This window comes from Equus przewalskii, chromosome 4, assembly GCF_037783145.1.
Source record: "Equus przewalskii isolate Varuska chromosome 4, EquPr2, whole genome shotgun sequence".
NCBI classification, from domain to species: Eukaryota; Metazoa; Chordata; class Mammalia; order Perissodactyla; family Equidae; genus Equus; species Equus przewalskii.
Genome location: NC_091834.1, coordinates 55,871,712 through 55,882,957, shown reverse-complemented (window position 1 = coordinate 55,882,957; position 11,246 = coordinate 55,871,712). Strand labels below are relative to the sequence as shown.

Sequence of the window (11,246 nt, the reverse complement as noted above, 5' to 3'; positions counted from 1 at the left end):
GAGTGAGAACTCAGAAATTTTTTAGTGAATTTGAAGGTCAGAGAACCTGTGAGCCACTGACTCAGGACCACAGAGCTCACATGGTGTGAAGGTTCAGTTCTTTTTCTAGGAAGATGAGGTGAATAGGCGAGAGACCAAGGCCTTAATTATTGGTAAAATGTAGGCTGTTTAATGTTTAGCTTTCAGGCTTTTATTTGATGAGATAAGAAGTTTAAACTTTTGTTTAAAATGAAATTCCTGGATTATCTTTCAATGGTTCATATACCTTACTCCTGTTTGCTCTGAAGAGTTCTGTATGTGGTGCTGAATATTCAACACATCTGTGCTGACAAATGAATCTTTGAGTGAACTTTCTTTGCATAATACTAAGTTCAATATAGAAAATCTCCAAATATACTAGGTTAATATACTAGGTTAATAAAGAACTTTGACATTGTGTGATAATAAATTGTGACTGACTCAATATCTTAAGATTTTAAAAAATGCTTTACATATTGGTATTTAGTTCAAAGCACAAATAAACAAAGATAAGGAGAAATTTAGGAAAATCGCAGAACAGTTTTATCTGTTTCGTTAAAGGAAATTATGTTCCGTAGCATCATTGACTTCATTGGCTAATGAAACATTAGAATTCTTTATATGGAGAGAATATTTTATATACTATAAGATTCCCTAAGTCATGATGTAAATGTGGTTTTTGTAAGCAATTTTAAGACATCACAAAAAAAATATTTGCGCAGATTTTTTACAATGTGATTCAAAGTACAAATATGGATGAGAATATGAAATATTGAAAATGGATGAGACCCATTTTCTTTGACTTGGAAATTATGTGTAAGAATCTAATAACATCAATTTTATTTAATTTTATTTTTTGTGTGTATGTGAGGAAGATTAGCCCTGAGCTAACATCTGTGCCAATCTTCCTCTACTTTGTGTATGGGATGCCTCCACAGAGCAGCTGATGAGTGTAGGTCCGCACCTGGGATCTGAACCTGCAAACCCAGGGTTGCTGAAGCAGAGCGGGCAGAACTTTAACCACTTGGCCACAGGGCTGGCCCCAATGTTAATTTTAAATGAAGCCCATGCAAATAGACACATGAAGGAAGGGGAAAGTTTAATAACCTTTAGCCAAACTAATTAACATGTCCCATGCTGTGTGAAAAGGTAATCATCCTACTCAGTGTATTTCTGTTTATGACTCAAATTCGAAGAGGAGTGGCCTAAGTAAATGCATTGACATGAGCTGTCTGATGTGGTAGCCTCTAGAAACATGTGGCTATTTAAATTAAAATTCAATACAATTTAAAATTCACCTCCCTATTTGCACTAGCTGCATTCAACTGCTCAAAACCCACATGAGGCTGATGGCTCCCCTATTACACAGAGGACATATAGGACATTTTGCAGAAAGTTCTGTTGGACAGCAATCATTTCTGCTGACGGCATAGGCTAAGGAGGATTCCACGTGAATGGGGCTGGGGGTGGGAGTTCCAAATTAGCATTTCTCTGCTCAACGCTTCCAAATACTTCTATTGTTACACACACACACACAAACAAACACACACACACGAGTCTTGGTCATCATGAATCATATCTTTACATCTTCCATAGCCACTACTATAATATTGGTGAAACACACCTTGAATCAGCTACTTGAGGAAGACTGTGATTTAATGAATAACTTAAAATAATTCTATTTCAACAACAGATTTTTCAGAGGAGCACACACGTTCGAATGCATGGTATTTTATTTAAATGCACATATATACAATGACGACAAAGGGAAACTCTGCAGAGTTGAGCACAGGGGCTTCATGCATTGGGAGGACCGGCAGACTCTAGTTTTACAAGATGAAGTATGGGTTGAAAAACAGGCAAAGACCGGAGAGCAAGTTTCATTCCCCATCACCACATAGAAGGGTCTTCGAGCCTGTCAAACATAGGAAGCAAAGCATGTAAGAGAAGCTTCCCAACTTCCTGGGAGGCCTGCAAGAGTGAGACATCCAGCTCTGAACTGAAAGATGATCAGAAACTGTTGAAAAGGCTCCTGGTGGCATTCTAAATAGGACGCCAAGTATAACATCAGAGCGGGAGACAGCGGCATAACGTGCAAGGACCCAGCTGAGCAGCTTTCCCTCATGTTAACAGGAGGCTCCGGCAAAACTCAGAGGGAGTATTTAAAAGGCTCTGTATTTATCAAAGAAGCGGAAGAACGCTGCAATATTTCTGAAGATCAGAACTATGGGAATCACACAAAACTGCAACAAGAAAGTTACTGTTACTCAACTCTGAATATGCTTCCTTTGTTTTCCTGCAAGGCTTTTTATGTAGTAAGACGCTATTTATTAGACTATAAGGAACACTTTTTAATAAAATACCATTCACAGGCAACTTCAAAGCTGTCAACTTTTGTCTCTAACTGCACGTGATTGAGGCCGTCCATCAGGGTGCAATTAACTCTATCTCATGCACCAACCGTGTGACTTTGGGCCACAAAACAAAGAGGAGCAGCAAGGTTGTAAGCAGGTCTGGATGGTTCTTTTTCTGACTCTAAGTAGATATGGCTTACCCTAAGCTTTTTACTGTGGCAAACATCATATACATGCCAAGGAAACATTAAAAAGCATTTATTGCTTAGTGTTTAATAACAACCTGTATGAATTTTCCACCTGCTTCCCTTGTATTTGCTCTTCAAGTCTGGGCTAGTATCTCCAGGGGCAAGAGTAGTGGAGTGTTATTCTAGTCTAAATTGTTGTTTCCTTCAGAGATAACAAAGCTGACAACTCTAGACTTGCACCTTCACCCCGGCTTGCCATTTCACAAGAGAACAGAGGGAGGCTGGGAGGAACCGCGAATGGCTCCGTGGGGCATCTGTTTAGTCTCTCCAGAGAACTCCAGTGAAGAGTGACACTCCAACACGCTCACTGAGCAAGTGTTCTAGTGACCTCTTCTGGGGAGCTTGGTTCTTGACGCTGTGGAGCTCTGAGTTTAGGGCGGATGTGCTACCCCCAAAATGGATGACCCGTATGTGTCTGATTTTTACTGGAGGTAGACGCAGGAGGCATCAGATGGAAGAGCCAGTTATGGAAACAGAGGATCAGGCTTCTTTTCAGGAGCACTCCTCATCCAGGTGGCACCAGAGGATCCTAGCCCAATGTTGGACACCTGGATTTTGGTGGGCATCTCTTCTCAAGACAGACCCACACTCCAAGAAAACCCCAAGGTTACAGACAAGCCTCTAAGAATAATATGTTGTTCAACATTCATTCATTGAATGCAATAAATTACGATATGACATCAGTCAAACTAAAATATGTCCAAAAGTAAACAGAAGCACCCCTTGATTTATCTACAGCTTCACGTAAAATCAGGAAGACTGGAGGGAGACCCATGAGGAACATTTCCTAGGATGTTTAGACACTCCACATAGTGTATAAAAACCAAAGACTATCCCAGCCAGAGATGCACAGTTGGTGATTTCAATGTCGAGATGGGGACTCACTCTGTGCTCCCCCAATTCTAGCCCAGTTAGCAATTCTCTACAGAGTAACTTCTGACATAAAAGTCACTTATATTTAATTTTTTCAAAGGAGCATCAAATAATTCGAGCTGGAAAATACTACCCCACAGAAGTTCAGAGGTTTGCAAATGAGTACGTGAAAGAAAGGTCCTCCCTACCTTGTTCCTCATCCCCATTTCTGCCCAAATCCTACCTGGTCTGGAAGACCCCATTCCAATACCTCCTCCCTGGGCAACCCTCTGATTTCCCTCCCCTGGGAACCTTGGGCTCCACAACAACATCCCACAGGAGCCTTTTCATACCTAGTTCTGGGAACGTTTTCTGTGCTTTCTCTCATCAAGAGGTCTGAAATCAGTGTCTCAGGGCTAGATCGTTTTCCGTATCTAAAAAAAAAAAAAAAAAAAAGGGGAAAAAATCCTTTAAAGCAAGTTTGGAGGAGTCATAAAGTCCTTTAGAAAAAAAGAAGATTTGGGGTATTAAGTCTAAAACATCTTCACTTGATCATCTGCTAAGAAGTAATCTGGGTGTGTGAAGCATTCATTATAGAGAAACAAATATGATTTCAAATTATATATATATATTTTAAACTTTGCTTAAATACTTAATAAAAAAACTTAGCAGATCATTTAAACCCAACCAAAATTCCTAGTCAAATTCTTGCCTTTTTATACTATCGCAAGCAATACATATATAGGTATAATTTTGTAAGTAGGTGATAGGAAATAAATGAAAATGCACTGAAGTATAGTTTTAAATGTTTCCGTAATTGGTTAACTGGCTATAGTTCTGATGATACACAGCCGTTTAAATCTTAACCAAGAGACCAGATGATATTTGGTCCGAAACAGCCCTTGAAAAAAATTAGCAGACTAAAGGTCTAGACCCAGCCATGCCTTTGAATCTCAGTTTTCTCATTTGTAAAACTAAAATTGTAACTCCTAATTTAAATCAGAGTCTCTGTGACTATCCAATGTGAGTCACAATACTTTGAAAGTGACAAAGTGATGCACAAAGTCATGTTACTGCTGTTGAACTGCACCCATTGTTACAGCTACCAATAGATCCTAGGTCCTGTATTTTCCATATTTATTTGGGATGCCAAAAGCCAAAAGCCTTCTCTCATACTGTGAGATCTGCCCTGTAAATATAAATGAATCCTACCAGTCCATAGAAATGTGCTTGGTCTTTTTTTCCCATAGCAGGATATGGAGAGGACAATGTATGAATGCAAGGTTATGCTTTCCTCCTGAACGGTACACACTACTTGCTCCAGGTGGGTGTGTACACTGGTGTGTGTCTGTCTGTCTTTCTCTCTCTCTCACTGCTAAAGGGTCCGACAAATCTATACCAGGTTGTATTTTTTTGAAGAGGCTATCTTTCTCTTTCTCAGAAAAGGCATTGGACACCAGCAGCCACTTTGTTCACAAATGAAAAATCAGCCTGGTATGGATTGATTAGCTAATAGGTAAAACAGGAGAACAAAGCTGCCAGAGGGTGGATTCCAACCGCCTATCAGGAACAACTACATCTAAGTTTTTTGGAAAGATTTCCTATTATTGCTCCTTTGCTGGGGCTCAAGGGAAGCAAAAACAAAGCAAACTCCCCCATCCCCATCATGTGTAGGATCTCCTCAAAGATTTTCTGCTGGAGTTGTGATATCAGACTCTAGGCCACTACTTATACTTATTTATTCTGTCTGTTGATTTTACTCATCTTAAAACTCTTGGGCAATCTTAACTCATTTATCTTCATCACGCTCTAGAGAAGGAACGAACTGGCAAATATTTTCTCTAATTTACCAGTAACGGACCTAAATCTATAATAGCAGGATTTGCACAGTCATAAAGCATTGTTTACTAGTCCCTTCTCTCATTAATTCTGTATTACCCTTCTTCCCTATAATTCTTTAACTTTCAATGATAGAGTCTCTGGGAAGCTTTAAAAACTACTATGCAGTCCAGGCCCCACCCCACTCAGTATATTTTAAAAGCTCCCCAGGTGATTGCACTGTGCAAGCAGGATGGAGAAACACTAGCCAAGGGCTGAGTTTCTCAATCTTGGCACTATTGACATTTTGGGCTGGATAATTCTTTGTTGCAGGGGGCTGTCCTAGGCATTGTAGGATGTTTGGCATCATCCCTGGCCTCTACCTATTAGATGTCAGTAGCACCCACCCCTTGTTGTGACAACCAAAAATGTCTCCGGACACTGCCAAACGTCTTGGGGAGCATAAAGTCAGCCCCATTTGAGAAGCACTGATCTAGAAGACTGTATGAGCAAATGGTGCTGGAGTCATGCTCTAGAACAGACAATGCAGCTTTCAGAAGCAATGAACCAGGAGTGCATAGCTTAAAAACACAGGCTGAGTAGAACAAAGGAGGAAAGAGAATGATATCAGACTACCATTTATGCCAAATTAAAACATATGTTCACAAGTGACACTGTAATTGTCAAAAAATATAAACACATGCGTATGATTGGGTGTGTGCGGTGGGAAGGCGATGAGAATACGGACTGGAGATGATGGGGGCAGATTATAAACCTCTGATGGTTTCTAAGAAGGAACTTACATGAAGATGAGACAGGGAACTCTGCCTCAGGATCAACTCATTCCCACCTAACCTGAATCTCTTCCCATGAAATTCAAGTCCCTTTCCCTTATTTTTTCTTCATCAAAGATGTTGGAGATCGCACTGACTGCTAATGGTGGCAACAATACCTAAGGAAAACCAGTAGGAGGGCTCCAATTTCATCACCCCTAAAATAAGTTTTCACGAAATGTTCTTAGTTTCATGATCTGTAAAATGGAGATAATTATACTCACTTCAAAGCTTTGAGGTAAACTCTGAATGAAATAATGCTTAGGAAAAACATCTTGAAATGCTAAAGCTCTAGATGACGGTAACGCTCTATAGCAATCATCTTTGCAGAAGTAAGCTCTACTGTGTGCTGTAACTGACAAACTACATAATCAGCAAAGGTTTTCTTAGAAAAATAATTAATATATTTTTTATTTGTACAAGTTCTTTTCTCTGGTTTATATGATAGCACAAGCAAAATCAGAAGCAATTAACTTTTTGAGAAGCCTACTAGGATATCAAACATTATTGCTTTTTGTTAATTAAAATGATCAGACTTTAAGGATCACAAACCAATACTATTTAATTCTGGCACTTTCATATATTTCTGATTCTATATAAACTGGGACTTTTTCAAAAGCTTTTGAGGATGTTATACCCCTTTTTGATGAAACAGAAAAAAGAGAATTTTATTTAACAAATATAAATTCTCCCCACTTTGGATCATTTTCAACTATTCCCTGACTTGTAAACAGTGAAAATATGGTGAAAATAAAATTGACGCTTAACAAAGCATAACTTAAACATGTTAACATTAATGCTTTGAAAGGGCTCCTTCTTTTTAGATAATAAGGTCATTTGATCTCAGCAATTAAAATAAGATATTGAATGATTTGGAACTAAGATGAATCGATTTTGGAAACAAATGTTAAATCCTGTAATATTTGTAAAATAGTTTGGATTTGATTTTTTTGCTTAACATTTGATGTTAAGAGTGAAAATGCGCCATTTCATTTTAGCTTTCTAGGGGTTCAGAATAAAGTTTACGATTTCTCGGGTTCCATGTAATTCTCGAATTCACCCTAGAGTGACTACACCAATGTAAGTTTCTACTTAATAAAGCACCAAGTGGACACTTTCTTTTCAGAACTCACCTGCTGCAAAATGAGAAAAGTCTCTGCATTTTAGATCAATTGTTTTCTGCTAAATTTCTGTTTATTGGGGCCAGAATTTTCAAGTAAGGGCCTGAGACTGCAAAAAACACTGCACAGAAGAAAAGAAAAATAGCTCTATTTGTCTTTTCCTAAATACTGTGATTCAGTTCGCTCTGGGCAGGATGGAAAATCTGGCAAAGTCTTCAGCAACCGAGCTGCTTCCTGGTTGTTTTTGTTGTTTTTCCTAGACACCCTGCTCACCCTCCTCCCTCCACCGCTTCCCTGGCGCTCCCCTCACCCCTTTCACTGGGAACTTTCCCACCCAGGTTTCCAGACAGGCCCCCTACTGCTCTGAAAACAAAAAGACGAGGGGGTGGATGGGAGGAGACGGCCAGCCACACAGCCTAGGGAACCTGAATTTGAGGATCACGATTTTACGACTGTAGTTGCGGAGGGAAAGTACTCAGTGCCCTGCGCAAACATTTACTGAGAGCCAAGTATGTGCCCGATACTGTCCTGTCCTGTGATACAGCGAAGAAAAAGAAATGGTCCCTGTCCTCTACGATGCCAGGATCTCCGGGTGGGCGGGCAGGGCGCTCCGGAGTCAGTCCCACCGAACCGACCCACCTCTGCCTGGTGATGAGGTTGATGTAGTGTCGCAGCGCCGAGTAGTATCTGGCCAAGTCCTCCGCCGGCGCGTCCTCTCCCGGGTTGTCAGGCTTGGAGGGGTACGCCTCGGCCAGCGCGCCCAGACACACGAGCATGGACAGGGCGAGGGTCAGTCCGGACAGCCCCAGTCGCTTGCTACCCAGCATCTGCGGACACAGCAGGCGCAGCAGACGGGGCTTGGGGATTCAGAGGACGCACGCCCCTTCCCTTGCTGCCACCCTCTACCCCTAGTCCGCGCTCGACCCAGTCCCGCAGAGGAAAGAGGAGCGTGGCGAGCTCCGCTCTGCCTCCCCGGGGCACGGTCTGCCCTGGCCTGGCCCCTCTGCTCCGCCGGAAAACTCCGCGCAACTCGGGTCCAAGTTGCAGCGCCAAAGAGTCGCCGGGCGAGAGGCGCGAGGGGTGGAGGGGTGGGAGCGCTGGCGCCAGTTTAGACGCTTGAAACACAGAATTAGAAGTTCCTCCCGCTGGGTTGAGGGATTATCGCTTTCCTACCCTCTTCCCCAAACCTCTGTCAGAGGAGAAAACTTTCTTCGCTCGTACTTTTGGTCTGCCCGGCTGCAGGAGCTCGACAGCGATGGCTGAGATTACTTCGAGGTGGCAATTTGGGCAGAGGGGAGAGAACTGCTCCCCGGGCCAGTCAGTCTCAGTTCTGACCCCAAGGATCCCGGGAGGTGGCAGGGCGCGGGGCTTCCAACTCCGGGGATTCCTCATTCAGAGGGCGCTGCCTGGGAAACCTCTCTCCGGGCAGCGACCTCGGAAGAGACTGTCAGCTGCCCTGGGCTGCAGGTCGTGTTCCCCCTCAATATGCGCCAAAATATAACCCAGAAGGACTGCCCAGCCGGGAGAAGGGCAGATGCACAATCAGAGGGGACCTGAAAGAGCAAGTGGGATTTAGCCGCCCAGAGAGGCTGGCGCGCGTCGGAGCGCGGCGCGCAGGGGTTGGGAGCAGGGCGCGACCCTCCCAGCGTCCTAGGACTCCGCATGGCTTGGACGACGCCCCGGGCAAGTTCACCGGCGTCCCCCCTTTGCTCCCGCCTGGCGGAGCCGATCGCGGCACTCACGGTGGCAGGCTGGTGGGCGGGCGTGGCTGGGCGGCGGGTGCTCTGCTGTCCGGCGCGCCTCTTGGAGCGGTGAGAGCCGGAGGATGGGGTGTCGAGAGCGGGTTGCAACAGGGCTTTTATGGCGCTCCCTCACCGCAGCAGGAGGGGGGCCTTGGGCAATCACGCTCGGGTGACGCTTACCCCGCCACTTCCCGCCCCCGAGTGGTGGGGGACGCGGGGAAGGGGCTGGAGCTGCTGTCGCACGAGTGTTGGCTCCAGGTGCCGCCCACACCCCAACTCTCCCGCCCCAAGCCCTGCCCCAGGACTGGGGGCTTGGCACGGGCGAGAGAGACAGCGCGCTCCAAGGGCGCCGGACAAAGCCAAAGCGCCAGTCTCTGCCCTCCGGCGGCGCCCCAAACCGGCTTTCCTTCACGCCCCGTCCAGTCCTCCCGGAGACAGAAGCAGCCCGGATCATCTTTGTCTCCTGTCCCCCGGACAACCAACCCGTTGGGCGCCAGGGTAGAGGGTACCTGAATCCCCTACGTGGTGGAGCATCCCCTGGACGCGCCCGGCAACGGCTCTGGCCACAACTCCTGAGCGCGTTTGGAGAGACAACTTGGTGCACAGATTTTCCTGCGCTTAAAGCAGGTCCGAGGCGCCCGCCCGAAGTCCGGAGCTAGAGGGTCCAGAATGCCTCCCCTCCTCCCAGGGGCTGAGAATGGGGTTCAGTGGCTTCAGCTCCCCTTTCCTCAGCTTATTTTTCGGGGAGATGAGTCCTCCCCAAGTACTCGCCCAAATGCGGGGAAGCCGGCTTGGTCGTGACCTGAAAGAGGGTGGCGAATGAAAACTCCCCTGAGGCGGGAGTTCCATTTCCTTGGTTTACTGGAAAAGTGCCATGTTTGGTCCCTCGAGAGACCCCTTAAAGCGCAATCAAACGAAAAATTTTGGTCCAACGCGACCCATAGTTAAATGAACAGCAATTTCTCTGTCTGCTGGCAGTTGTTAGTCCCAGATACATTCAGTGAACGTTGGTTGAGAATGTGGGTTCTGACTGAAATTAAAGAGATCAAAAACGTTCATCATTAATTTGCACATCGCGATAAACCTGTTGAATAAATATCAAAGATACAGAAACTGTTTTTACAGAATCAGGATTTTATGTAGTGGCCTACATCTTAAAGTTCCCTGAATGAATGCTCCTAGAAGTCTGAATCTTTCTAAATAAAATGGCACGTTAGGAAATTAAAGCGTTAAGTTACACGTTATTTTAATGCTGAAATGACAAGTGAGCCTGTTAAACTGACACTTTGTTTTTGTGCTATTTCAGCCCCATTGAATTAAATATCAATTACTGTGCAGTAAGCACTCCTCTGTGTGTGTGTGTTTTGTGTGTGTCTGAGTGTTAGAAATTTTGAAGACCAGCATCCCTCTCACTAAGGTGACAGCTTCTCTTTCTGTGTTACACAAACATGTGCGTGAGACAAACATCAGGGCTCTCAGCATCGCTCAGAGGTTCTTATAGGAAAGAGCCTTGGATAAAGTCAGAGCAAAGCACCTTCTAACTTAGAGCCCTTTCCTGCTAAGGAGAAAGGCACTTCCCACTTTTCAATAAAATCATCTTGGTTTTAAAGTGTGAGTGTATCACAGATTCCTATCAGTTAAAACCTAAACTCGGAAGGAATCCTTGAATTTGGGAGAAATTTCTTCTAAGGAGACACACCACTGTTGAGTGGGGGAGATGTGGAAATTTGATTAATTTGGCTTAATGTTACTGGTATCTAAAAATAACAGCTTATTCTCAGAGTTTGGCATTTGGAGAATTAAAAACTGAGCTGTGTACCCTACACGTGTCCTCACATCCATATCCTCTTTCTTTCCAGTCCAAACTGCATCCCTGGCCTTGGGTCTGAATGTTCTGTTTCTTCTCTCTCAAGACTTTGCTCCATTGATCGGGTCCTCTCTTTCCTATAGTTTTCTATGCATACAGATATATAAACTTATAGCCTATAAATTTGCTTGAGTTTGTTCTATAAAAGACACAAAGCAAAACAAAACTCTTCAACAAACAAACAAAAACAACTGTCACTCAACCCAGCATCTCCTTCTAACTGCTAAACCATTTCTCTCCTTTGTTTCAAAATCAAGTTTATTTGTTTACTTATTCTTAGCAGCTTTATTGAGATATAACTGAGAAATACCAACCTACAAATGTTTAAAATATTCCATTGGATATAGTCTTACATAAATATATACCCATGAAGTCATCACTGCAATCAAAATA

The 11,246-nt window shown here is 43.9% G+C and overlaps 1 protein-coding gene across 1 annotated transcript; it reads right to left on the bottom strand.

Annotated features, from left to right (window-relative positions):
* Positions 1–1,733: 1,733 nt before the first annotated feature.
* NPY (neuropeptide Y) lies at positions 1,734–9,334 on the bottom strand. Its single transcript, XM_008517071.2, has 4 exons — positions 8,987–9,334; positions 7,884–8,071; positions 3,826–3,906; positions 1,734–1,933 (listed from the first exon to the last, which is right to left on the bottom strand). Exons 2-4 carry the CDS (start codon positions 8,069–8,071, stop codon positions 1,909–1,911), a joined length of 294 nt encoding a protein of 97 aa, XP_008515293.1. The 5' UTR covers positions 8,987–9,334; the 3' UTR covers positions 1,734–1,908.
* Positions 9,335–11,246: the final 1,912 nt, after the last annotated feature.